Source organism: Cucurbita pepo, chromosome LG11 (assembly GCF_002806865.2).
Source record: "Cucurbita pepo subsp. pepo cultivar mu-cu-16 chromosome LG11, ASM280686v2, whole genome shotgun sequence".
NCBI lineage: Eukaryota > Viridiplantae > Streptophyta > Magnoliopsida > Cucurbitales > Cucurbitaceae > Cucurbita > Cucurbita pepo.
Window position 1 is genome coordinate 204741 of NC_036648.1, and position 25992 is coordinate 230732.

General features: G+C 38.3%; 6 protein-coding genes across 8 annotated transcripts; 2 read left to right on the forward strand and 4 right to left on the reverse strand.

The window, feature by feature from the left end:
- Window positions 1-1108: 1108 nt before the first annotated feature.
- On the forward strand, window positions 1109-3076 carry LOC111804905 (vignain-like). Its single transcript, XM_023689731.1, has 3 exons — window positions 1109-2109; window positions 2282-2514; window positions 2603-3076. The coding sequence occupies exons 1-3, from the start codon at window positions 1584-1586 to the stop codon at window positions 3041-3043; spliced, it is 1200 nt and encodes a 399-aa protein (XP_023545499.1). The 5' UTR covers window positions 1109-1583; the 3' UTR covers window positions 3044-3076.
- Window positions 3077-3657: 581 nt separating this feature from the next.
- Window positions 3658-6804, reverse strand: LOC111804899 (protein terminal ear1-like). Of its 2 annotated transcripts, none has more exons than XM_023689716.1 (5): window positions 5932-6804; window positions 5050-5707; window positions 4646-4768; window positions 4422-4542; window positions 3658-4322 (listed from the first exon to the last, which is right to left on the reverse strand). In XM_023689716.1, exons 1-5 carry the CDS (start codon window positions 6641-6643, stop codon window positions 4029-4031), a joined length of 1908 nt encoding a protein of 635 aa, XP_023545484.1. In that variant the 5' UTR covers window positions 6644-6804; the 3' UTR covers window positions 3658-4028. The 2 variants fall into 2 exon arrangements, with proteins under 2 accessions (XP_023545484.1, XP_023545483.1); XM_023689715.1 differs by having other exon boundaries at window positions 4401-4542.
- A 1568-nt stretch (window positions 6805-8372) lies between these two features.
- Window positions 8373-8699, reverse strand: LOC111805451 (anther-specific protein BCP1). The gene has a single exon (XM_023690557.1). The coding sequence runs from the start codon at window positions 8697-8699 to the stop codon at window positions 8373-8375; it is 327 nt and encodes a 108-aa protein (XP_023546325.1).
- A 444-nt stretch (window positions 8700-9143) lies between these two features.
- Window positions 9144-14712, forward strand: LOC111804903 (T-complex protein 1 subunit epsilon). Its single transcript, XM_023689729.1, has 9 exons — window positions 9144-9512; window positions 10727-11045; window positions 11575-11923; window positions 12276-12408; window positions 12822-12874; window positions 13206-13308; window positions 13726-13892; window positions 13970-14083; window positions 14200-14712. Exons 1-9 carry the CDS (start codon window positions 9314-9316, stop codon window positions 14368-14370), a joined length of 1608 nt encoding a protein of 535 aa, XP_023545497.1. The 5' UTR covers window positions 9144-9313; the 3' UTR covers window positions 14371-14712.
- A 1231-nt stretch (window positions 14713-15943) lies between these two features.
- On the reverse strand, window positions 15944-17842 carry LOC111804904 (probable pectate lyase 5). The gene is made up of 4 exons (XM_023689730.1): window positions 17533-17842; window positions 16692-17438; window positions 16475-16613; window positions 15944-16393 (listed from the first exon to the last, which is right to left on the reverse strand). Exons 1-4 carry the CDS (start codon window positions 17643-17645, stop codon window positions 16172-16174), a joined length of 1221 nt encoding a protein of 406 aa, XP_023545498.1. The 5' UTR covers window positions 17646-17842; the 3' UTR covers window positions 15944-16171.
- Window positions 17843-20962: 3120 nt separating this feature from the next.
- LOC111804909 (ALBINO3-like protein 1, chloroplastic) lies at window positions 20963-25624 on the reverse strand. Of its 2 annotated transcripts, XM_023689737.1 has the most exons (11): window positions 24748-25619; window positions 24492-24602; window positions 24342-24416; window positions 23931-23991; window positions 22714-22787; window positions 22530-22634; window positions 22339-22446; window positions 22065-22168; window positions 21721-21933; window positions 21431-21644; window positions 20963-21361 (listed from the first exon to the last, which is right to left on the reverse strand). In XM_023689737.1, the coding sequence occupies exons 1-11, from the start codon at window positions 25093-25095 to the stop codon at window positions 21293-21295; spliced, it is 1482 nt and encodes a 493-aa protein (XP_023545505.1). In that variant the 5' UTR covers window positions 25096-25619; the 3' UTR covers window positions 20963-21292. The 2 variants fall into 2 exon arrangements, with proteins under 2 accessions (XP_023545505.1, XP_023545506.1); XM_023689738.1 differs by lacking the exon at window positions 20963-21361 and having other exon boundaries at window positions 21612-21634; window positions 24748-25624.
- Window positions 25625-25992: the final 368 nt, after the last annotated feature.

The window sequence follows — 25992 nt, forward strand, 5'->3', positions numbered from 1 at the left end:
GTGTTCTATCCAATACCATGAATATTCAAAATAAAACAGTATCCATTACATCTTCGTAACTTCTCTTCTTCCTCAACATGGTAATTACTAACATTATATTGATTAAGTTCATCTGAATTTCTACTTAAACATATGGATCCCTTGTGAGCATGAGGACTTGGTAATCCATGGATTATATGTTCTGGAGAGATAGATCAAAAATAAGTATTAACCAAGGAACTCGTATCACATGTACAGGTAACACTTAGAAGTTAAGCAATTGTATTATTTGTATGTCAACCTAGTGTATTCTATGTTAGGAACTCTTAACTCTTCATTTGCTGTGTAATTTTTTTTTGGTAAAAAAAAATATATATATATACTTTTGCACTATAGTTAAGGGATTGAAATGCTTCTCATCCAAATTTTTGTATATAAAAATATATACATGATAGACTCCAGCCTAGCATACAAGATAGAAGGACGCACAGTAACGGAATTTTCGAAAAATGTGGGGTAGTGGAAAAGGTAGTGATTCATCTATTTCGCCGTTTTGTGAAAAGATTTCTGTTTTGCATTAAAAGACGGTCGCAATTGGAGGAGGATTCATTCCCAATTCCACACTGCTTCATAACATTTGGGGGATGGGAGTATCTCTTCATGTCTCCTACGCATAACACATTGAACAGAACAAGAAGCATCAACAGACCAAACACCTTCCACTATTTCATATGTGCCACCACTTATGTACTCCACCATAATATATATACATATATACATTAGGATAAAATATCAAATTCAGTTTCTATACTTTTTATTAATTTTAAAAATAGTCTCAATATTCAATGTTTTTTTTCTTTTACTAAAGTTATAATTATTATTTAACCAATTTCGATAGAAATAACTTAACTTTAAATAACGAAATTAAAGATTTATTGAATTTTTTTGACAATCGAAACTAGGACTAAAATATAATATTAAAAAACGATCGTTCCTAATTCCCGATGAAGAGTTCCCATTCCGATGATGCATAACCATTAGAGTCACCCCTTCCACATTTTCTGGCTAAAAGTTTGAACAATCATAGATGCTTCACTCTCAATCAACCCAAAGCTGTCACACCATGCATGTATATTGAAATATTCAAACAAATTATGAATATGACATTATGTTGATTGTATTTCAAAATCTACATTATCTGTAATATTGATGCCAAACAAAGAAAATGATTTATCCATAAAGTTTAGAGAATACTCCCCACAACAATGTTCATAAATAAACAAATCCAAGCTACTAATTAAGCAATAATTGATTTAAAGATAACGACCAAACTAATATTAACTAAGCTACACTAGTTACCTAGCACAACAATTCATATTGGGTCAAATATGTTGATCAACATGATCATAGTAAAAACACTCGGCACCTAATGGATAAGAGGTACATATGGAGTAAACGCTAACCAAATTGTATTGCTACAATCAAGAAAACCTTATCACCATATCATCACCAACGGAAAAAGCGATCAAGTTGGTTTAGTTGGGTTCAAATTGATCCAGTTCAATTTCTTGCACCAACGCCATGTCTATATAAGCTGCTAAGACATGCATTGCCAAACCAACTCAACCAACAGCTTTCTCATCCATATTACTCATATCCCTATTGAACTAGTTCTCCAAATCAATATGGCCATTAGCAAATTTCTTTTGGTTCCTTTTCTTTTGATTGTTCTAGTTTCAGGATTGGGTGAAAGCTTTGAATTCGATGAGAAGGAGTTGGCAACAGAGGAAAGTCTATGGCGGCTGTATGAGAGGTGGGGTAACCACCACACTATCTCGAGGGGCCTAAAGGAGAAGCATAAACGTTTCAATGTGTTTAAAGAGAACGTGAACCATGTGTTCACAGTGAACCAAATGAACAAACCATACAAGCTGAAGCTGAACAAGTTCGCGGATATGTCCAACTCTGAGTTTGTGAGCTTCTATGCTCGCTCCAATATTAGCCACTACAGGAAGTTACATGGCAAAAGATCAGGTGGATTCATGTATGAGCAGGCTACAGATCTCCCATCATACATCGACTGGAGGGAAAGAGGAGCTGTCAATGACATCAAAGAGCAAGGCAAATGTGGTAGAATTTCTAATTCTGGCTTTGTAGATTCTTGTAGGAGAGGAAAAAAGTTAGACTACTCGACACAACGTTTAAGTGTTTTGAGAGTTCTCACAATTAGATTATGAAAATGTAAAGCATTCGATGTCAATGGAAATCATAAATAACCAATGGATTATGAAATATATTGCAGGAAGCTGTTGGGCGTTTTCATCTGTGGCTGCAGTTGAAGGAATCAACCAAATCAAAACCAACCAGCTATTATCTCTATCAGAGCAGGAGCTGCTCGACTGCAATTTCAGGAACAAAGGCTGTAACGGAGGATTCATGGAGATCGCATTCGATTTCATAAAGAAAAATGGTGGAATCGCCACTGAGAACAACTATCCGTACCACGGCGCAAGAGGATTGTGTCGCTCATCCAGAGTCAGTTTTATAATTCAATTCAACACTAAAATATCGTTGATCCTTTCAGAAATGATAAAACTAAGCATCTATTTATTTGTTTGAGCAGAAATCTTCACCGACAGTAACAATAGATGGATATGAAAGCGTACCTGAAAACGAGAATGCCCTGATGCAAGCCGTCGCAAACCAACCAGTGTCAGTCGCCATCGACGCCGTGGGGAGAGATTTCCAATTCTACTCGCAGGCAAGTTTGTGGTTGATTCGAGCAATCGATTGCTTCACTATAATATCTTCAGGCATTGTTAATCTTAAAACCGTGGGAAAACTGCAGGGAGTGTTCGATGGATACTGTGGAACGGAGCTGAATCACGGAGTGGTGGCGATTGGTTACGGAACAACAGAAGAGGGAACAGATTACTGGATGGTGAGGAACTCGTGGGGAGTTGGATGGGGAGAGGAAGGTTACGTAAGGATGAAGCGAGGAGTGGAGCAGTCGGAAGGGCTGTGTGGAATAGTGATGGAAGCCTCTTATCCCATCAAATACTAGCACTCCAAACCCCACCCACAACCAGATTACTTACTTCTCACTCTTCTATCAGAATTAATTAAATATATATATGTTTCATGAATTACTCTTAAATCAAAAATAAGAAATTAGTGTGGTCTTATTAAAACACTCTTTCTTCCATTCATTTCCATAATTCAGTTCTAAATACACAATGCAACGTATTAAACTCCTCATCAAATTTCCACCCAAACATAAATTCAAATTCAAATTCAAATGAGAGAGAGAGGCGGTGAAAGTGACAGAGTATTTGACATTGCCGATTTGATGTATTATAAAGTAATAAAGTTGGTCAGCTCTGCCCTCCCTTCTCTCTTCTTAACCTCCCTTTAAAAATAAAATAAATAAACGCACTAGTCTTGAGCATACAAGCCCCTAAAAATTAGTACACTCACATGTTTCCATTAATATAAAATTAAACGCCAACCATATTTAAACAAAAAAACTAATTTAATTAAACATACGATAAATATACTTTGAAAAACATGTTTTAAAAATTCTGCAAAGGNTTTATGTCGATAGGTAATTAACATCGTTTATATTTCACTCGTACTAATCATGTCAAGCTTTAAAAAAAAGAAAAAAAGAAAAAAAAAAGAGACAGATGTTCCACCTACACGACCTCCAAGACCACCATCGAAATATCAACAAACCCTCACCATCTCAAATCCCTATGCAAGGAGAGAGAAACGCCATTTTCATCTCCTTGGCTAAGAGCATAAAATGTCAAAGAAACCCCCATCCATGAGCGAGAGAGAGAGAGAGAGAGAGAGAGAAGTGATGGATAGTCAGTCAAGAAGGTGGGTGGAGGCGAGCTTTGCCTTGTAAGACGGCTCCCGAGCTCCAATGCTACCGTCATTTTGATTTGTGTTTTGTGATTTTTTTGTACAGTTCGGTGCGGTTGTGTGGTGGGTGGGTGGGTTCACAACACCACATACACGTTCTCCCCCCCACTGCCACACACCCATTACCAATCTTCTGATCTCTTGCTGCTGTCTGCTTCCTCCTCTTTACCATTACCACCTTCCTCCTCTTTACCACCTTCCTCACACACCACTGCCTCCGATGACTCATCTGTGGTGGTCTCGGTGGCATCACACGCGTGTTCTCCATCACCATCATGCATGTTTCCGGCAACGGGAAGCGGCTCTGTCAATTGAATGCCATCTCGAGGAGGCGAAAACACCACCGGCAACTCATACTGTTCCATTTCGCATGGAAATTTTGAGTTCCTGAAGTGCTCCTTCAGTGCTTCTAACCCCTACACAAAAACAAACAAACAAACCAAAATAAGCAACTTTTGGAAATTAATTAGCCCAGCCATATGACTATTACCCACCTGAAGTCTAGCGTAGGTAACCTGGCAGATCTTTCTGGAGTTGAAGATTTGCCAAGCTTGGAGATGGAAAGCTTTGTACAGTCTCCATGCTCCTTGTGGGGAGGTCATATTCACAAACCCATATCCCACATTGCATTTATTGCTGCAGTTTGGAAAGGAAAATCAAAACAAATAATAAGGCAATGAACTGTGGTCCAGCAAGATCAACAAAAAATGACAGACGAAGAAGGACCATAATCACTCACACGAAGTCAATAGGAAGATATACGAAATCGTAGGAGGACAAAGGAAGGCCCTTTCCATCGTTGCCTATCTCCTCGTTGCACTTCACGCAGTGCTTGTCCAGAGTCTTCAGTAATAACTTCAGACTGCCCATTATATGTTTGTTTCCCCCATTAGTCCATGCCTTCTAATAATAATAATAATAATAATAATAATAATAATAATTTCCTTTAAAAGAGATCCTACTTTCAGGCCTGTTCAGAAATCCTTCTGTCGTTTGCTTCAAAATGGAAACATTTTTTTATTTAGACCTCCCTAGAGGTTGACTGACTGAGTTTGAAAACGTTTTTAAACACGAACCAAGGACATTCATGAGCTTGTTTCTATAAAATAGAAATGTACATAAAGAATGAAACAGAAAACTCACTTATACTTGTTGGGTATGTTCTTGATCATAACCGTAGTTCTGGACTCTCTGCAATCGGGTGCTTCTGCATCCATTGCGTTTTCGCTTATTAAGAAACACGGGTCAGATTTCTTCAAGAAGTTGTTCTTCCTCAACCTAAAATTAATCCTAGGTTGAGAAAATGCTTCTTGTTTTGAGCTGGTTGGAGATTGCTTATTCATAATCTTCTTTGCATTTATCCCCTTCGAAGTGTCGACTGAGGCCCCTATTTCAATTCCATTTCCTGTATTTCCACTGCAGTTCAATGGCTGCAACTTGTCCATCAGTTCATCTGCATTGTTTAAGCTCCGGCCGCTCACATATTGCACCTTCTTGGGGAAAATTTGCGCTTGCGGGTAGAATGGACGATGTGGGTCTTTGAAACGACCAGACAGCTTCGAAGGCCGAGACGAGGTTGACTGCTGGTGGTGTCCAGTGTGTAGTGTTCTGGAGGCGACCATGGGATTGAAGAACTTCCGGCCATTGCCACCGGGACGGCTGAACTCAACGACGACCGGCTTGCCGTGTATTTCCTTACCGTTCATCTCTTTAACGGCCTTAGCGGCATCTCTAACATCAAAATACTCAACGAACCGTTGGTGCTTCTTCAATGGAGTCTCCCTAAATTCCTTCACGGGGCCTTACTCCAAAGAAAAAGGTAATCACTGAAGCGAAATAGGAAAGGGAAAAAACAAAAACACCCCACCCCCCACGGAAAAAAGAACAACAAAACAATTACTGTACAATCATCATCATGCATCTGACATAGACCATAAAGTAGGGGAAGGAGTTGGCATCAGATATCATAACGAAACCCCCAAAAAAAAGTCCCCACCCAAACGAATGGGAAGGAAGAAAAATTACCAAAACGCTCGAAGATTTCCTTGAGAGTAGAGGCGGAGACATCCAACTCCAAATTGAAAATAACGACGGTGCCTTGATTGTTCCAGTCCAATACGGCGGGGTTATTAGTCGGAATAACGAATTCGGCCCACACAGCACAGCCGCCGATTAGGGCACGAGCCAACCGCGGCGGCGTGTCGAAACTGTTCTGCGAAAACCAAGAATGTTGGTTGCGAAGTTGTTTTTGACGCATCGAATGTTGGTTCCGCATCTCTCGAAAGGCCTTTTCTGCATGCCTCAGATCGTAAAAATGAACGGTCAGGATTCCATCCCTGATTCTCTCCATCTGAACCCCTCTCACATCCCCAAACCATTCCAAATCCCTTCGCACCACTGGCTCGCTCACGTCACTAGGCACCGCACTCAGTAACAGCGACCGAGTCGGACACGACGACAACGGCTGAACCTGCGGCACCGCAATTTCCTCCACTGGAGTAACAAACACCGGATCAAAATTAACCGGAAAATTAGGGGAATACGTTATCACAGAATTGCTAAACGGTTCCACTTGCAGTTCGCTCATCGACGGTGGAAACGGAGCACCGAAGGAATAGTAAACATGGCAGACGGGCGGCCCAACAACAGGAGGCAGATTACTGAAGTTTCCGGGTCGGAACTCTCGAGCGGCCGGGTCCAAACTTCTCTGAAGCCGGATGACACCAGTTTCTCCCATGGCCGAGTTGAAACTCGTAAGGAACGCCGGCGGACAAAAGCCGAGGTCAGTTAAGCCGTTTTCCGACGGAAACCGGACGTGTTTCTCTCGTAAGAAACCCTAATAAATTCCGGTAGACAAAAGGAGATGAAGAAGGGTTTGGTTTGGTATGGTTTGGCTGTTTCCTGTTTCGCCACATCCATTAAGGAGCAGGAATAGGTTGCTAAAAAGAGAGGGATATGGAATGAAAGTGACCTAAGAGGAAAATACGGAAGTACCCTTGAGAGGTATCCAGAAGAAAACGACCATACGAATGTTTAGGAAGGGCAATGAGAGGGACAAAAAGGTAGGAGCGCCACGTATCAACGTCGCGCGTTTGCCGAAGCCGAAGCGAAATAATAATAATAATAATAATAATAATAATAATGTTTCCTTTTTGTTTTTTTTTTTTTTCCGTTTATATATAATATTTATTATTTTTTGTTCTCACGGGCACCTCCTCACCTTGTAATTGCTTTATTTATTTATTTATTTCCTTTTTCTTTCTTCTGTTTGTTCGTACATTTATTTAATTTGCCCGACTCCTCGTTTTTGCTCCCTACCCTCTTCAGCTATCAACGCACAAACGCCTTGTTAACTTATATTATATTAATTTTTTAACTTTCGAAATTCGTAACACATTATTTATTTTTATTTAAACTTTTGAAATTTCAAAATATTTAAGCGAATAAAAATCTGAAAATACTCACCATAAATGGCCGCCGGTTACTCTAATCAAAATCTTCCTTATTGGACTACAAGATTATACGGTGTAACAATAGCGATGGAAATAAAATGCCAAAATAGGAGGCATTTTTGGAGAAAGGTGAGAAAAAAATAACATTAATTGGGGTAAATATAATTCAATAATGGGTATAAAATTGAATTGAGTGGACAAATATTATAATAAACAGAGTGGGTAGCAATTTAGCATGGTGTGTCTGCATTTGTGTTCCCCATTAACACTAAGAACGAGATTTATTAAGCGATGACCCACGTACTGTCTCTAAAAATCTACGTTGCTTTTGTTCTCCACCCCCACCCTGTTTTCAGGAACTATATACCACATGAAAATATAATAATATGAACTTAACCAATGTATTGCTTCCTCGTCTTCAATTTTGATTAAATCTGGTTCCCAAATTAATTTACTTTAAAAACATTATAATTTAACCACTATTGGAATGAGAATTGAAATGAAATGACCCATGCATGCAAATCCATGCACGTAGCCTTAGCTGCTCATTGCAACATAAATATATAAATATATAAATATTTATAAATATATAAATATATAAATATTTATAAATATATAATCTGGGAGTGCGTAAAACAGAAGGGCCTTCACGCCCCTTCTAAAAACGGTGGCACGTAATCCTATGTGCATTAGGCTACGGCTGTTGCATTTTCAATAGCCATTTCTGAACTACTACATTGCTGCAGCCTGCAGCAGTCCAGATACCGCCTCCAGCTAGAGGGGCTGGCGGGGTACCTTCATAGCTGCAAACCCCACCCTAACGAAATGTAACCCTCACTTCCAATTCAACTCCTTCCTATTTACTTTTTATTATTTTTATTGTTATTATTAACTCATTCAAAATGAAATCAAATAAGAGGAGCCTCACTTATTCCCTTTTTATTAAAATTTCAATTTTCAGGTACAATTGCAAATGGTTACATGAAAGCATCAACAACACACATGGAAGCTCTCCTACATTTGGGAGAAGAAAAATCCGGCAACCGCTACCATGGCAGAGAATTCCACGGCAGAGGCACCGCTCTTAGGAGCTTCGGCGGGGACAGATTCACCTCCAGGAACGCCAGGTCCACTGATTGGGCCTTCAACCACGTCGTTGCTGCCGTCGGTAGCGTCACCCCCATCAGTGTTTCCTATCTCTTTGTCAGCGCCGGGAGCCAAGAGATCTCCAACGTCGGTGTTATTAGCAGAGCCCTTTGGGGAATCGGCGGGGGACGCTGCGGAGGCATAGCCGACAAGGGCGAAGAGGACGAGAGCAAGAACAACAAATTGGCGTGCCATTTTTGATGCTGTGTTTTAAAGAAGAAGGGGATTGAATATTGAATGAAAATGCAGTTCTATGAAATGAAGGCGAAGAACTGCAGGAATGGTGAAGGCGAAGGACTGCAGGAATGGTGAAGGCTTGAGTTGAAACTACAATGGGAAGGCGTTTATATAGTTACGAATTCACCATCATTTCGGTTAGGAATTCGGGATGGTTAGCCTTTGGCGCGAAACGGAAGGCTGCGTATTGTGAGGGAAGCCACACAAACGCACATGATTATTTATTATTATTTTAAATCTCTGCTATTTTGGGTTAATTTCTCTTCTTTTATTATTTCATTTAATGACAAGCAGAAGTGGGCCGTGAAAGAGAGGCCCAAAAATCTAAAACCCAAAACGTAAGGGAAGCCCACGAAGGGGACAGGTGGATTCAATTAGGGCTTTCGCTTTCTGAAAGGAGGGAAACTCTAAAACCCTCCCGCTATTTCCCTCCCACTCCCAACCAGTTCCAGTTCCATTTCCATTTCCAGTAGCTTCTTCTTGCTTCGCTACCACGGTCGGAGATCCATTTCATAGTTATATACGATCTGGAACTTGCTTAATCCGAGAGTGAAGCTGATCTCCTCCAAGTCATGGCGCTCGCGTTCGATGAGTTTGGGAGGCCATTTATAATCTTGAAGGAGCAGGAGCAGAAGACCAGATTGAGGGGCCTCGATGCTCAGAAGGCTAATATTGCTTCTGGTAAAGCTGTTGCTCGTATCCTCAGGACCTCGCTCGGTCCTAAGGGCATGGACAAGATGCTCCAGAGTCCTGATGGCGACGTTACAATAAGTTAGTCTCGCTCATTTCCTCTCATTTTCATTTGTACTCTCGTATGTTTCTTAATTCTTACATTCTATCATGGGATTTGAGAATGAGAAGCGTTGTCCGTTGTTTAAATATGGACGTAGCATCGTAAAGGGTTAGTGAGTGGTACTTGAAAGGGGGTGGGGGACATACTATTATACTCTGCATTAAAAAAAAAAAAAAATCTTCTATAGGTATCTGTACTCGCTGTTCAGGGTCTATAACTGGAGATAATTTTAGCGATTTACAGATAAGCTAATAATAATATAGTTAATTGAGGTTTTGTCGATAATTAATGTAAGTTTGATAACTAGGAAATGAGTTAGACTGTAAATCAGAAACGATCGCTAGTGGAAGGTTGTCATTCATTAAATTATGTGGTTTTGATCACTGCCTCGTGTTCGCTCTTCAGCGCTTAATTTGAATTCCTCCTTCACACCCCATTTGATACTCAGAACACTCACTACTGTTCTTTAAAAGAAAAAAGAAAAGTTGAAAAGGTTTATCTCAGATTTAAAGGAAACCATTATTTTCTTTAGGGCTGGAGCCTGGATATCGTGTCGCGTTTTAGCCGCGAATAAATTGAATTTTATGCAATTTTTTCTAGACCTCATTTTTTCCCATTGTGGATTTACTTTGAGTCCTAGGTGAATCAATAGGTGGTATTTTCCGTAAACTTCCGTTTCCTCTTATGTTTTTCTTACAATTTTAATTGGTGAATAATATTAGCCTCAAATCTGATGTCAAGATTCCAATGGCAATGTACTTCATCAACAACCCCATAATTTGCTTTCTTAAGTTCTTGCAACTATTCTAACTCTTGGTCTCTGGTCCTATTGATTTTGAAGTTTAACAGCTGATAAAATTGATTTTGAAGTTTAACAGATGATAAAATCGATAGTTTGTTCTTTGAATAATGGGACTTAGGTTGTAACTCCAATAGATTTTGAATACCTGAAGTTACCTCCAAACATCTGTCTAATGTATTTTTTTTTTCTTTTTGGTATGGTATCATGGATGTAATGGAAAACAATACATTTTTACATTATATTCAATAATATTTTCCCAAAATTTATATTTCAGTAGTGTTGTAAGTTCGGTTTCATTTTTTCTGTTGAAGTCAAACTTCTTGGAAGTGTTGCCTATTTTGTATTGTTGGCTAATTTTCCAGTAAATTCCACTTGTTATGTATTTTTCAGCAAACGACGGTGCAACAATCTTGGAGCAGATGGATGTTGATAATCAAATTGCAAAATTGATGGTTGAGTTGTCTCGAAGTCAGGATTATGAGATTGGTGATGGCACCACTGGGGTGGTTGTAATGGCTGGTGCACTCTTAGAACAGGCCGAGCGACTATTAGAACGAGGAATTCATCCTATTCGAATTGCAGAGGGTTATGAGCTGGCCTCAAAGATAGCTGTTGACCATCTGGAGCATATTGCCCAGAAGTTTGATTTTGGAGAGACGGACTTGGAGCCTTTGGTTCAAACTTGCATGACCACTTTATCATCGAAGATGTACGGTAACATGACTTTTTTTGTCCAGTATGCTCTGCTGTTTCTTAATTACATCAGCATTCTTGATCTTTTACTGATGTTGGACGGATTAATTTCATTAGTGCATGTTATATTTAAGGGTACAAAGTATAATTATTGTAACCTTTGTTTGATAATATTTAATAAGCGTTGCATATCTTGTTTGTTAGTCTTGTGCTCGCTCACATGCAATTATAGTATCATTAATCTAGTTCTCATAAAATGTAATTTAAATTATTGGTAGTGCATAGGTTTGATTATGTGAAACACGAACAGATGAAAATTATTAAACCGTGGGTTCCTCTTAACTTGGTTTGGTAGCATCATGAATGTTGCATCGGAGATCCTATTATGAACATAGAAAACTTAAGCAACTGAGTTGTTTGTGTAAACCAGCAGTCAAGTGCTCTTGTAATCTAATTTTGCAGGCTAAAGAATGATGGTTGATGAATCTTTATTATGATGTTTTGTAACTTCAACATTGTTTATAGCACTTTTCCTGATCTTGCAGTGTGAATCGCTGTAAGCGCAGTCTAGCAGAAATTGCTGTTAAAGCGGTTGTTGCTGTGGCAGATCTTGAAAGAAGGGATGTTAACTTAGACTTGATAAAAGTTGAGGGGAAAGTAGGGGGGAAGTTAGAAGATACTGAACTTGTATATGGTATTATTGTTGACAAGGACATGAGTCACCCTCAGATGCCAAAGCAAATTGAAGATGCTAAGATTGCCATATTAACTTGCCCGTTTGAACCTCCGAAACCCAAGACAAAGCATAAGGTTGATATTGATACAGTGGAGAAGTTCCAGACGTTGAGACTGCAAGAACAGAAGTACTTTGACGACATGGTGCAAAAATGCAAGGTAGAAACGGAAATTACCAAATCTGGTTCTATAATGTAATCCTATTATCTATTTTGTGGTCTTTCTGGCTTGAGAGAGGTTATTAGGGAATAGATAAGTTTCATGGAAGAGGCCTGGAAATCTGCCCATCAATGAGTGTTTTGGACTTACATTTCTTTTTTTGAAGGGATATTCCCCTATGGTTCTTTTAATAATTTTCTTTAGAATTTTTTTTTTTTTTTTGTTCCATTGACTATGTTTCGATGTTTTTTAGTTTTTCCGTTGCTAATATTGAAATTTAGGGTTTTTCTTTTTCCTTTCCCTCTCATGGAAGATTTATTTTATTCTTGTGCTGATACATGTTGTGTTTCAGGATGTTGGCGCTACATTGGTTATTTGTCAATGGGGGTTTGATGATGAGGCAAATCATCTGCTGCTACACCGAAATTTGCCAGCTGTGAGATGGGTTGGTGGTGTGGAGCTAGAGTTGATAGCAATAGCCACAGGTTTATCTCTCAATTATTTTATAAGCTTTTGGAATTAGTCATGTTGGTGACAAATGATGTTTTGGCTCAGCAGTGAAAACCCTTAGATTCCGCCTAGCAGTGTTGGGATGTGAATATTCTCAAGAGTTCTGTAACTACTGAATATTTTGAGTATTTTATTATTTGTTTCTTATTAAAAAGAGCATAATTGTGTCCCTGACTAATTTTTTTTATTCTCAAACCTAGTTTCTGCCTGATGCGAAGATTTAAAATGTTTTGATTTGTAATTATACTAAGAATTAGTTGACGTTTTAGTCACTGTTTTTAATCCAAATTGCTCAGTGGTATCCCTAATTTTTCAATTGTCATTCACCCAGGATAGTATTATTCTAATTCACTTCCTTGTCTAAATTTTTGGTTTATCTACTTTGTAGGTGGGAGAATAGTCCCTAGGTTCCAGGAATTGACTTCAGAGAAACTTGGGAAGGTAACGCTGATCATATCTCGTTTATCTTTAGTTTAATTCAAGTAATTTCATGGTATTGCTGTTACATCCCGTTGCTTCATGGTTGATAGCAAGGATATTCTGTCTAAACCATTTGGAGTTAATGTGGATGAAAAATAAATTTAACTTGGTCTTCTGAGTTAAATTGCCAGCCAATTCCTCTTTTGTGAACTTGTTGGGGGATTTGGTGAAAGAATGAAGTATTGGTTACTTGTATCTTATGTTTGCTGTTTTTCTGAATTTCATTCTTTGTATATATCAACCAACTCTAAACTCACAATGATATCTCCCTTTCTCTTATCCTCATTTAAAGGCTGGTTTGGTTCGAGAAAAATCATTTGGTACAACAAAAGATCGGATGATATACATTGAACATTGTGCAAATTCAAGGGCTGTGACCATTTTTATCCGTGGAGGTAAGTAGATCCTTTGTTATTCTGTTCCTTTTTCAAGTAATTTATTTTAGCATTATGTGTTGATCGATAGAATTTGACAAGTGGTTAGAGAAAAGATGTGTCAAATTTGACTCAGTAGTAAAGACTTGTCACTGCCAGTGGTGGCAAGTTTATAGCATTATGGCCAAAAGTGAACCGAGTTCATGACTGCACAGCTTTAAATTGGGTAGCAGACTGGCAGTATCCAGTTTCAGCACAAGTAGGTAGACAGGCTGTTGACATTAGCAAATCAGAAAAGGTGGAAAAAAAAAATTGTACAATATAAAAGAGTCAATAAAATTTAGTAGATAGATATGATGGAACGCAAGTCAATGTCCTGATTCAAGACCGTTGATGATTACAAGCTCCTGAGCTATATCATGCGATGTTTTGTTTTAGGTAACAAAATGATGATAGAGGAGACAAAACGCAGTATCCACGATGCTTTATGTGTGGCTAGGAATCTCATCCGCAATAACTCTATTGTGTATGGCGGTGGTTCAGCTGAGATTTCTTGTTCAGTTGCCGTTGAGGCTGCTGCTGATAAATACCCTGGTGTTGAGCAGGTATGAGGATTTTTTCTTATCCATAGCCTCTTCTAAATGGACAAAGCATGTTGAGTATTTTCTCCTTGTTTTTGCAGTATGCTATTAGGGCATTTGCTGATGCCTTGGATTCTGTTCCAATGGCTCTTGCGGAGAACAGTGGTTTACAACCAATCGAAACACTTTCTGCTGTAAAATCTCAGCAAATTAAGGTAAGTGAGACTAACAACCATCTCAAATCACTACTGTCTTACAGATTTAATATTTGTGACTTCAAGCTTCTACTTTTGCTTGAAAGACTCATCATTGATTTGAATTTAATGTGCAGGAGAACAATCCATATTGTGGAATAGACTGCAATGATATCGGCACAAATGACATGCGGGAGCAAAATGTATTTGAGACTTTGATTGGTAAGCAACAGCAGATTTTATTGGCAACTCAGGTGGTGAAGATGATCCTGAAGATTGATGATGTCATTTCTCCTTCAGAATATTAATAATGTTACTGTGCTTTGTGCTGCCAACTTTTGAGCCACGGCTTTCTAATGGCATGGGTCAGTCTGTGACGTGATAGACATTTTTCGTACTGTTAGTAAAATAGGGACACGTTCCTTGGAATTTTGCGGGCATCATTTAAATATTCCGAGTGTATGGTTTTTTTTGGGACGATAGATTATTGTTTATGTGTGTGTAAGGGATGAGCTGAATATAAGGCATCACCAGGTGGTCGTGGCTTCTACATGAGCAATGTTACAACATCATTCACCATCTATTTTGCTGTAAGTTCATTTTTCTGGGCTTCTGATGTTATCATCAATGAATGGAGGACTATTTTGTATGATCGTCTTTGTCAGCCATCCCCATTGCGGTGCCTATCCTTCTTTTTCTTCTTTTGAACTTTTGTTTACATTAGGGAACCTTGACGATAGAATTGAATCGTGTTTGCCCCAGATGTTTTCCACAATCAAGGAGCTGGCGTGGCCCTTATGAGAGAGTGCTCTAGTTTTCCTTAAATCATGTTTTAGTTGAAATGTGAATGTGGTTCTGTTTTAATATTGGGGAAAAGGAGTTGTGGGTCCTTTTTCTTTTCTCTTCTTTTGCTTAGCAAAGGAATGGAAATGCAATAAATGGTGTGATTGAAGCTTATCATATTCGAAAAAGGAGACATTGAAAAAGAGGAGGATCTCATGGGCATGCAAGTTCTACGGTTGGGATTAACTTGAAGCAAATAATTAGAATTCTCTTCCCTGTCCTCCATTATTATTTTCTCCCTAGTAGTAAAAACAGCAGTTACTACTTAATGATTGATTTTAAACATCTTTGCAGCTGAATTTAAGAGCTTTAAGACACTACATACATATGATAGTAATAAATGAGTGGGGGTGAGACAGGAAGTGGCAATGTAATTTATGGGGCAACGCCTCAAAAGTCCACCCGCCCGCTGTGCGTTTGCTGCCTCTCTTTGCTCTGACAGGGAACAGCTTCTATCCCCATTCATTGTGTCTCGTGAACTTACTCAATACTCACTTCCCTATTACCTTCCCCCATCTCTATTTCCTTTTAAAATATTTGTTGGTAAGCTTTGGCATTCATACACCTCAAAATCACACTGTTTTCATTGGTGTAGCGTTTGTCGGATTGAACATCTTTTTGGTATGCTTCTGGGTGGCCTTCCTTTTTAGCGTTGCATTTTATTAGATTATTTACCAGTTTACTTTTACATTGGTTTAAAGAACATATTAAATTTGCCGTTCCTTCTAACTTTTTAGTTATATCATGAAAAGCTTTCATCACATATATATATATATATAAAATAAAACTATGCATTCATCAATAATCAACAACTTTCTCCGTTCCAAGTCTCATTCATTTCATTTACAAAGATTGTATCGCTGGTGGATGTCTTTTTATGTACTTTATTCGGTACCACACCATGGATCAAAAGGTTAATAATTACATGAACCATCAAAATATTCATAATTTGAATTGTGAGCTTATCTTATAAATTATTGGGAATCATGGGGGACTTCCTGTTTATAAAGGGAAATACAGTCCTCTTTTCTTTTCAAATAGTAATATTTATATTATATTGTAATCAGACAGAATTACAAATGGTGGGCCACTCACTCTGAAATTTAACCTTTTCTTTTTTCTTTTTTCTTTTTTTTAAAGAAAAAAAGAAAGGAAGCTTTTCAGTTGTGACCAATCAAGTAAGACAAAGTAAAAATTACTATACAAGAAGATCTCCAAATCTCTCCTTGCTAATTTATCTTCAATATACTGCCCAGGGTGGCTGGACTAACACCGGGACCCCTTTCGGCACCGCAGCACCCCTGCTCCCGCCGTCATCGTACTCACCAACGACGACGACTTCGCACTCAAGCTCGACGCCCTCGCGTAGCTAGACGACGATCCAGCACCCGATCTCGTGAAGAATGCTCCATTCAACATCAAATCTCCACTTGACCTCCAATTCCAATTCTTCCATTTGCTTTGTGGTGCATCCTCCCGCTTTGTGACCTGAAACCATCACCCACTTAAGTTCATAAACTCTCCTTTCTAATCAAGCTTTAAAGAAATAATTGGAATCTAAATTCTGACCTCTTTCCTATCTCGGTTATTGGGAGCAAGGTATCTGTTCCCTTGGCTATTGATGGTAGGGGAAGCACTTCCACCAATGGCGTACATTATCCAATGAGTGTAGTCATTGTTCACCACATGAAAGTACCCATGCCGGCATCTGCCAAAATAAGGAAAACCCAATGACTTCCCACACAGTGGCATTCACGAGATCAAGCCATTTTAAATTTGAACTTACCGTGGCATTCTCTGGACAAGGCCCTCACCAAAATGGTTGAAAGCAATGGTGACTTGCATGTTCTTGTCTTGAGTATACGAATCACTGTGTCCTAAAAGCATAACTTTGTTATGGTGGGTCATGTAATTGTTGGAAACAGTGATGGCTGTAGACCCATGAATCGCATCAATTAGCCCATCACGACAATTCGACAAAGAGCAATGGTCGATCCAAACATGGCTGCCTCCAAATATCGAAACCCCATCGCCGTCCGACAGAGTCCTCCAACCATAATGCTCCGGCGAATCTCTAACGTACGTGTTCCCACCTTGCTTGCAGTCGTGAATGTTGATGCCGTGGATGATAATGTTGGTCACATACTGAATTGTAATGCAAGGCCCACCGGCTATGTGGACCGACACACCCCGACCGTCGATGGTTTTGAAAGAGTTCATCAGCAACTCTGCTTTTAATTTGATGACCATGTCGCGTTTAAAGGTGATCCATAAGGGTTCCTTTTGGATTACGGCGTGGCGAAGAGTGCCTGGTTTTGGGTTCACCACGTCCTTGTCGGATGGGTCAGTGACTACGTAGAATTTCCCGTTTTTGCCGCCGATGGCTCGCTTCCCGAACCCAATGCCGCAGTCGGCTAGACGCTTTCGATTCTTCTCCCAATTAGGGTCGCACCTCCAACAATCGTCTATTGGGTTTCCAGTTCCACAGGAAAGGAACCCCAAATTCCTTCTCGTTGTTGCATTGTTGATGCTCCTGAAACCATAACCAACAACAACAAAAAAAAGATGTTCACAAAAATGTTCCGACTAATATGTGTTCAAAGTTTCAAAATTGGAAAAGAACTCACGAGAGAACTTCTTGGACGACTAGTTCAGGGTCGGAGACTGGAGAAGATGAAATGGCGCACATTTGGAGAAGAAGGGTGAAGGTTATTATGGGAAGAAAACTTGGAATTTCCATGGCTGCCTTTCTGTGTGTGAAACAGAGGAGGCAGAAACAGAGGAGGCAGAAACAGAGGAGGCAGAAACAGAGGAGGCAGAAACAGAGGAGGCAGAAACAGAGGATCGAGTTTGGTAATGACGATGATGAAGAAAGGGGTAAAGAATGCTGGTTTTTATAAACCCTCACATCACAAATGGAGCTTTCATTATTTAAAATTAAAAAAATTGAAAAAGATTGTTTATTTTTTTTTAAAAAAAAAACCAAAATCTAAGCTCGCATTCATCCATGATTTCAGTTGGGCGCAAAGTAGTTGGCCGTTAACAACATAACTGGGTTGAGTTCTATAGTAAAAACATTATATTTAATTGTTATGCATTCAAATTTTTACAGAACAAATTTTAAGCTCGCCTCCTCCACAAAGGTAATTCATGCAAGAACGTTAAATTAAACTGCCGACACTTGCCAAGTTTCAAAATGGATGTCGGCGTCATTCTATTTAGATCCAAATCCAAATTATTTCTCTTTTTTTTCTTTTTCTGAATAATTTTCTTTATTTGATGTCAGATTAAAATTTTGTGCCACATGGGAGGTTCGTACCGTCCGTCAAGAAGCTGACGTGGACTTTTCTTTTTTTTTTTTCAATTTTTAATTTTTAATTTTTTTTTTTTAAATTTTGTAAGCAAGCCACGTTCTCCCATGTGGGTCTTGTTCAGACAACCCCACCCTTCATGATCGGCTCCGTTAAATCCCACCCATCCGATGCTTTGACCTTTGAATTCTCAGATGTTATCATCAGTGATGTAAGCCGTCAGATTCCATCACCTAAACCAAACACCACAATTCTGAGATTATTATAACCCCGGAGGTGGATAAGATACTCCAATTTTATAAATAGAACAAAAGTATATATTAAATATTAATAATAAAGTGTACTTTTTTATTAATATTAATAGTTTCGTAGTACGAACCAATGGCGTGGATTAGCCTTAAACTGCTGCTTGGGTTCCGGGAACTTCACTTATCCCAACTCGGGTTTACATTATTCCAATCCCCGTTTTCATACTCCACCTTCTGATATCCTGTCTTATTCCCCCAAACATTCAACCCACATTATTCAAATTTTTTTTAACCCTAAAATTTACCTTTTATAATTCTATTGAAGCTTCTCCTTTCAAGAAAATAATATAACTTATTGTTTTATAAACATAAATATGTCAACAAAATAATCATCTAAATAACCCACCATTTTTTTTTAAAAAAAATAACATATAAAAAAAAATGATACTAGATTAGGGACTATTTGAACATAGCCTTATAAATATTGATATAGGTCAAGATTTAATTGGAAAATACACCGATTAACAATAATAAGAGAATATTATTTGATTAATTAAGGAATAATAATTAAAAAAAATAGTGGAATAAGGAGGTGGATGGGGCTGGAGGGTGGTCATTGCGGCTTATCAAGCAAACCCCACCTCCATTATTGTGGCCTTTGGTAGCTGTAGGGCACCGGGATTGCCCTAATCAAGGACCCTCTGACCCTTCCTTTTAAATAATTAAATATAAAAAATATTATAACAAGTTTGAAAAATAGTTTAAATTATATTTTTATATGATTGAAGTTGTCATGATTTACTATAACAATATAATTTTTTTTTTATACGTTTTTATTTATATTTACCAAAATTAAATTTAAGTGTAGTCTAGAAATTTAATTTAAAAAGAAAAAAAGAAAGTCAAACCACAAAAATAATGTTGCCTCTCCTTCACATGCATCTAGAAGGTAGGAATTAGGAAACACTCACATGCTCTTAATTGCCTAACTAATGTTTATTACTTAACNTTTTTTTTTTTTTTTTTTTTTTTTTTTTTTTTATAAAAAAAACTCGGTTTTATTTATCTGGAAATTAAATGTTTAAACAATTAAATTAAATATTTTTAGACATTATATATATCTATATATATATAAGATATATCTAGAAATTGAAGCAAGTGGAATTCTGCATTCAATTCTTAAAGGCAAAGTAAATACATCATTAATTCTGTATTAAATTAATAAAGTGCATTAATCCTACAACAATACCCTAAACAACAATTACACATAAATATGAGGTTTTTCGCGAATGAATGAAGACTATTGCCAAATGAAAGATCACGAGTATATAAACAAGTAACATATATCATTTAGTACGAGGTATTTTGAAAAAATCAAGAGTAAAGCTATGAGCTTTGTACTATTGTAGAAGGTTTGTTATTTCTATCGATCTAAATTTTCTATTTCTACCTCAAATATTAATGTTGGGTGAAAAATATAGATGTAACCGAGGAAGAATTGAAAAAGAATATTCCCAACATTCACATGGGAATATGGATATTGAGAGAGAGGCATGTGCTCCAATTAAATCAATGATAGATTATGTTTGATAAATTCCTTATGATGGTGGGATGGAGTTAATATTTTCTTAAGTTTCTTGTTTTAAATTACAAAATATTTTTATAATTATTATTTAAAATGTTTTAATAATTTAGTTAATCATGTCAACCCGAACTTGCGGACCTAAACCATGTTTTTATTAACAAAAACCTAAGATTAGTCAATACTCACTCATCATCAACATTATCATTTGTGTTTATCATAAATGTCAATATGTAGCTTTTTTTTTTTTTTTTTAATTAAAAAAATAATAATCTATTTATTATTTTAAGTGTAGGTGTGAATTAAATGCACCGTTTTTTATATTCATAACAAATTATCTATAATTAATTAAGTACATAAATACAAATATTCATTCTTAGCTTCACTTAACTTAAGTTGCAATTTCCATGATTTAAGCGTAGAGAACAATAATTATGTTCAACTAGCATCTTACCCATTTTTATTTTTTAATCCAATTGAAAATTCCAACTTTTTTTTTTTTTAATAATAATAATAATAATAATAATAATAAAAGTAAAAAAGGATGTGTTAATGATTGAATCATGTGCTTGGTCAGATGTGACAAATAAATAAATAAATAAATAAATAAATAATGGGGAAATCATTAAAAAAAGTTTTGTAATTTTATATATAAAAAAAAAAAACTATACTTTCCCACCTTATCGAATTCTTCTAAAAAGTCCAAATTCCATTATTATCACGTGGCTCTCTCTCTCTCTCTCTCTCTCACACACAATTGGGCCACAGACGAAGGCTCGGCCCACTATGTTAATGGGTTGTGGGCTTCACGTTATTAAACAAACCGAGATTTGTACCAATCTGGACTGTCGTGGAAAAATGGATGATGAATGATGGATAAGAATAGAGATGGAACAGGGCAAGCTTCAGCTCAAGATTCAAAAAATGTGTTCTAAGCTCCATTCATTATTACTCATCATTCTAGTCAAACCCACATGAAAAGAAAGTACTCATCTGTGTTTGTACAGATTTCAAATTACATTCCATATCATTCCCAATCCAAATCTATGATGGACGAGTAAACTCTGAAACTCAACTGGCCATCAGGAAAAAGAAGCTCGAATACCACCTCCGATGGAGTGTTCTTCACGGTATCGAGCTGAACGAAACAATTGCCTTTCCTGCCATATCAACCATGTGAACTAACCTACTGGCTTGTATAATCAAAACACTATCTCTATCTCTATCTCTATCTTGCCTCAACCAGTTACTCTCTTTGTTCTTCTCCCTTTAGTTTGGCATCCTTGGCCACTCCAGTGTATGTCTCGTGTACTCCCTGAAATAAGCATTTAATATGAATTTCAAACTACAAAAGTGCGACGAGTTTATACAAGAAGGGATTTACCTCCCCTGGAGTTGCACTTGGCTTGTTTTCCACATCTGTTCGTTGCATGGTAGACATAGATATGGAGCCTTGGTCTTCCTTTACATCCGTTCTAGAAAGACTGCCATTGACACCAACTCCAACAATGGCACTCTCGGCTGCCTCTTCAGCTTTCCTTTTTTCTTCTTCACTTTGCTGTCTCATCCTAGCCTCTTGCTCCTTTATCTGTTTAAATCTGGAAATTATCAACACATAAAAAGCCAGTCATAACTAAACCCCACACTTGTTTTTCGTAACAAACAACTTCTAACCTTTCACCAGGTTTTAGCCCTTCTGCTGTCAGCTTCTCTTCTTGTCGAGCTACCGTGCTACTCGAGGTTGAGTCTAACTTGGGCGCTTGGCTCTGGATTTGGGGTTGTTCTTGTTTCATGATTTCATCAATCAATTGTTTGTCCGGGGTTTTCGCACCACCTAACTTTTGAAGCCATGCTTGCTGAGCTGTGCTCAAGATGTTATTGGTAAGCCTGAGTTATAACATCTGACAGATATAAGAGATGCTGAAATTTTCAAGGAGACTATGCTACAACAATTAGTAGAGCCAGAAATGACCAATCTATTTTGCCTACAGATGGTCCTGATTGGAAAATTTGCTTACCAGTAAAGGCTTAGACCAGAAGGAACTGAAAGTGCAAAATATCCGATCATTAACGGTAGGAACTTCGATATGGCTTGAGAACTCTTCATGTTTGGATCATTATTCTGGATGTCATAACTTCAAGATATGTTAGATAACCCAAAATGAACAGATTATACTTGTAAGCTACAAATGTTTTTTTCAGACTAAGAGTTGAGAATTAACATAAATGAAAACAAGCCAAGATGCCTCTATAGGCAGTAACATGCTGATGAACATCAAGAAAACAACCGACCTGCGACGATTGCATAATTTGAACAGAGATGTACTGTGAGACGACCAGCAACACCGGCAGGACAAGATACGCAAAAGTATCTGACCACCCAAGTGGTGGATGGCCATCCTGGTCAGAAGTCGACGCAACCATAATATAAGAATTGGCACTAGATACTTACAACAAATGCCATGTTATACCAAAATACTTACAACAAATGGAAAGAGCCAAGAGATACCGCTCCCATTTTGTCGAGAAGCAATTGTGGTTGGACCAGCCAGAGAGGGTATCCAGAAAAAACCTTCCGTTAGGAGACCCTTAAATTTAGGCAATCAGATCAGATTAGGGATAAACGATAGTGAGAAATCACAAGCTCTGAACAAATTCAAAGAGCACCTCGTTGGCCACATTTGAGAGAGCTCTGTATAGTCCAATCCATACAGGAATTGTTGCCAATGTGGGTAGGCATCCTGCAAACCGAGATAACATTGACATATGAGATACCAAGCAATAACTGAGTTGATTCAAATATTCCAAATATAACAGCCAAAGCCCACCACTAGTGGACATTGTCTTCTTTGGGCTTTTCCCTTTCGGGCTTCTCCTCAAGGTTTTTAAAACGCATCTACTACGGAGGGGTTTCCACACCCTTATAAAAAATGCTTTGTTCCCCTCTCCAACCGATGTGGGATCTCACAATTCACTCCCTTTCGAGGCCCAGTGTCCTTGTAGGATCTCACAATCCACTCCCTTCGGGGCCTAGCGTCCTCGCTAGCACTCGTTCCTCGCTAACACAACGCCTGGTGTCTGGCTCTGATACCGTTTGTAACAACCCAAACCCACCACTAGCAGATATTGTTCTCTTTAGGCTTTCCCTTTCAGGCTTCCTCTCAAGGTTTTTAAAACGCGTCTACTAGGGAGAGGTTTCCACACCCTTATAAAGAATGTTTTGTCCCCCTCTCCAACTGATATGGGATCTCACAATTCACCCCCCTTCGAGGCCCAGCGTCCTTGTAAGATCTCACAATCCACCCCCTTCGGGGCCCAGCATCCTCACTAGCACTCGTTCCTCACTAACACACCGCCCGGTGTCTGGCTCTGATACCATTTGTAACAACCCAAGCCCACCACCAACATATATTGTTCTCTTTAGGCTTTCCTTTTCAGGCTTCCTCTCAAAGTTTTTAAAACACGTCTAACAGGGAGAGGTTTCCACACCCTTATAAAGAATGCTTCGTTCCCCTCTCCAACAGATGTGGGATCTCACACCAAACCTCCATCAAGGATAGAATGACAGTTCACAAATGCATGAACTTACTCGCATACATTTTCTAGGCAAAATACAAAAAGTAATAGATGCATGACTTGAACTAATATCGATCTAGTAGCTTAACTAATATCGATCTAGTAGCTTAGCTTCACTTCACCAAGCATATCAACATAATCTATAGGAAGGATCCAATGCTTGTCCATAATGACAAAAACTTATTTGTGTAATAAGAACCAAGCCTGAGCCAAATAAATTCACACAGATGCATGAACAAAGAGGCAACGTCTGACTACTAAATTTATCAGAGTAACTATATCTCTAAAAACAGGCACAATTTTAGCACCTGCCAGTGGGTTTATGCCAGCTAATTTGTACAGTCGAGCGGTCTCAATTTGAATCCTCTCCTGCAGACAGATTAAAAAAGTAAAATTTGATCATAGAGCGAAGAACATTCGATTCAGCTTATTTAAATTGCTACTTCTAAAAAGGAGACTAGAAGTGGCTGCCACTCTCATGACCATTAGATTCAGCTAATTTCTAAAAGGTATGTTACGACGCCATTGATTATGAGCCAGAACTATCATAATCGCAATGCCACAATTTGAGAAGACAATTCTAACTAGCTATCAACATCGTGCTAATTTACAATAAGCATAGCTTCATAAAGTACATTGGTACTAGAAACAAGTATTACGAGTAAACTCTTTCCCTGTCGTTCCCGAGATACATCCTACAGCAAGAGAAAAGTTTGAACCTGATCCCCAGCGTAGCGTTGCTGAACAGCCTTCACTTGCGGTTGCAAAGAACGCATCACCATTGCAGATTCTACCTGAGTTCAACAGAAGAGTCAAGAACACTAAACGAATTCATGGGAATAAAAGTAGTTATTGGTTCAGCAAAGAACCTGCTTCTTCGTCAAAGGAAACGTAGCAGCCTTAACAAGAACTGTAAGGAGTATAATGGCAAAACCATAGGCATAAGGAACATGTACAGCAGAAAGGCCATCCTTAAGAATCTGAAACATGAAGCCAACAAGATCAAATACAAGTTCAATTCTCAATTTTCATCTACTTTATGTAAATCCAACTCTAAAACAAGGCCAAAGGAAACTAAAATCAACAATGATGTTCATAAGTGATAATTAGCTAAACGTAACATACTTTAAGGACGCTCTCCATATAATTGGTGATCCCCGTAAACCAATCCTCCGTCTGTTTGGCGGTGGTAACATCCTCCGGAGAAGCAGACACGGCGGCGTCGGCAATCGTGTAAAGAACGCTCTCAGCTTTGCCGAATAACTCTCTCACAAAGCCCTCGGCGTGATCCGGGTCAGGCAAGAACTCGGGTTGAAACCCAAATCTCGCCACCGCAAGGGAACCACGAAGGAAAGGCTTATGGTGGGATAAACCTCGGAATTGGACTCCATGAAATAGAGGATTTGAGGTCGGAACACGGTTCGGAAATGAAGAGAACACAAAATTTGGGCGGTAAAATGAGACGGAAGCCATTTTTTTTCGGATAAACAAGAAGAAAGGAAGCTCACAAGAACCCCCAAATTGAAAAGGAAGGGAAGGGGGTTTATGGGTCAAATTTCAAGGAGAAAAACAGCGAATTTGCAGAGGTAGCATTCGAGTAACAGCTTGATTGGATGGTGGGATGGAGGATTTCAGCGATGAAAGCCGAAGATTGTCCACTGGGATTCATGAAAATTGTTGCTTTTGTTGCTTCTTTGGTAAAAACTTCAGTGAATATCGAAATGAGTGTTCGTTTTGGGCAAGTTTTTTAATGCTTGGAGGCAACCGAAAGGGTGCTGGGATTACGAAAACGTGGACGGCTGCCACAAAGTTGGACAGTTTAGGACGGTGGAGTGCTTGGACGCAGAATCCATTCACCGCCGTTGGATCAACAGCCAAGCTTGCCATGGGAAATTAAATTGATGAACAGCAATGAAACCATGTTCGTGCTTGCTTGGAAAATTTTCTAGCATGGATATACATCATTTTCATATAAACTTGGACAATCCTTTCCTTCTCTTCCCGTTTACAATGCCTGATAAAAAATATTTCGAACATAGTCTTGTGATTACTCTTTCAGCGGAAAAACATAGATTATCATTTGGTCTGGTATGTTGTCATAGAATAAAATTTAAATTTCATTTCATAGCTTTTAATAGATGAATATTAATCATGTATTAAAGAACGAGAGCAATCAAATTATAAACCAAAAAACTTACTCATGGATTACACTGATTATACATATGTTGAAAAATTTAAGCGTTCGTTCATTCAAAGATCAAACATCAAGATCTCAATCCATGCTTTTCTTTTGGTCGACTTAATATGTTAGGGATGAAAATTATTTATTTTGAATCGTTTAAAAAGTAGAGATGGAAAAGCAAGTTATTC

What these genes read in the sequence shown, in the direction of transcription:
- LOC111804905 (XM_023689731.1), top strand. Translation starts at nt 1,584, where the DNA reads ATGCATTGCCAAACCAACTCAACCAACAGCTTTCTCATCCATATTACT. An exon ending in CAAAGAGCAAGGCAAATGTG is followed by an intron (nt 2,110 to 2,281) that starts GTAGAATTTCTA and finishes AATATATTGCAG; the next exon opens with GAAGCTGTTGGGCGTTTTCA. An exon ending in GATTGTGTCGCTCATCCAGA is followed by an intron (nt 2,515 to 2,602) that starts GTCAGTTTTATA and finishes TTGTTTGAGCAG; the next exon opens with AAATCTTCACCGACAGTAAC.
- LOC111804899 (XM_023689715.1), bottom strand. Translation starts at nt 6,643, where the DNA reads ATGGGAGAAACTGGTGTCATCCGGCTTCAGAGAAGTTTGGACCCGGCC. An exon ending in GGAAATCTTCGAGCGTTTTG is followed by an intron (nt 5,708 to 5,931) that starts GTAATTTTTCTT and finishes CTTTGGAGTAAG; the next exon opens with GCCCCGTGAAGGAATTTAGG. An exon ending in AACATACCCAACAAGTATAA is followed by an intron (nt 4,769 to 5,049) that starts GTGAGTTTTCTG and finishes TATAATGGGCAG; the next exon opens with TCTGAAGTTATTACTGAAGA.
- LOC111805451 (XM_023690557.1), bottom strand. Translation starts at nt 8,699, where the DNA reads ATGGCACGCCAATTTGTTGTTCTTGCTCTCGTCCTCTTCGCCCTTGTC.
- LOC111804903 (XM_023689729.1), top strand. Translation starts at nt 9,314, where the DNA reads ATGGCGCTCGCGTTCGATGAGTTTGGGAGGCCATTTATAATCTTGAAG. An exon ending in AATACCCTGGTGTTGAGCAG is followed by an intron (nt 13,893 to 13,969) that starts GTATGAGGATTT and finishes TTGTTTTTGCAG; the next exon opens with TATGCTATTAGGGCATTTGC. An exon ending in TAAAATCTCAGCAAATTAAG is followed by an intron (nt 14,084 to 14,199) that starts GTAAGTGAGACT and finishes TTTAATGTGCAG; the next exon opens with GAGAACAATCCATATTGTGG.
- LOC111804904 (XM_023689730.1), bottom strand. Translation starts at nt 17,645, where the DNA reads ATGGAAATTCCAAGTTTTCTTCCCATAATAACCTTCACCCTTCTTCTC. An exon ending in GTCGTCCAAGAAGTTCTCTC is followed by an intron (nt 17,439 to 17,532) that starts GTGAGTTCTTTT and finishes TTATGGTTTCAG; the next exon opens with GAGCATCAACAATGCAACAA. An exon ending in CTTGTCCAGAGAATGCCACG is followed by an intron (nt 16,614 to 16,691) that starts GTAAGTTCAAAT and finishes TTATTTTGGCAG; the next exon opens with ATGCCGGCATGGGTACTTTC.
- LOC111804909 (XM_023689737.1), bottom strand. Translation starts at nt 25,095, where the DNA reads ATGGCTTCCGTCTCATTTTACCGCCCAAATTTTGTGTTCTCTTCATTT. An exon ending in ATATGGAGAGCGTCCTTAAA is followed by an intron (nt 24,603 to 24,747) that starts GTATGTTACGTT and finishes TTCATGTTTCAG; the next exon opens with ATTCTTAAGGATGGCCTTTC. An exon ending in CTTGGCTCTTTCCATTTGTT is followed by an intron (nt 22,447 to 22,529) that starts GTAAGTATTTTG and finishes ACTTCTGACCAG; the next exon opens with GATGGCCATCCACCACTTGG.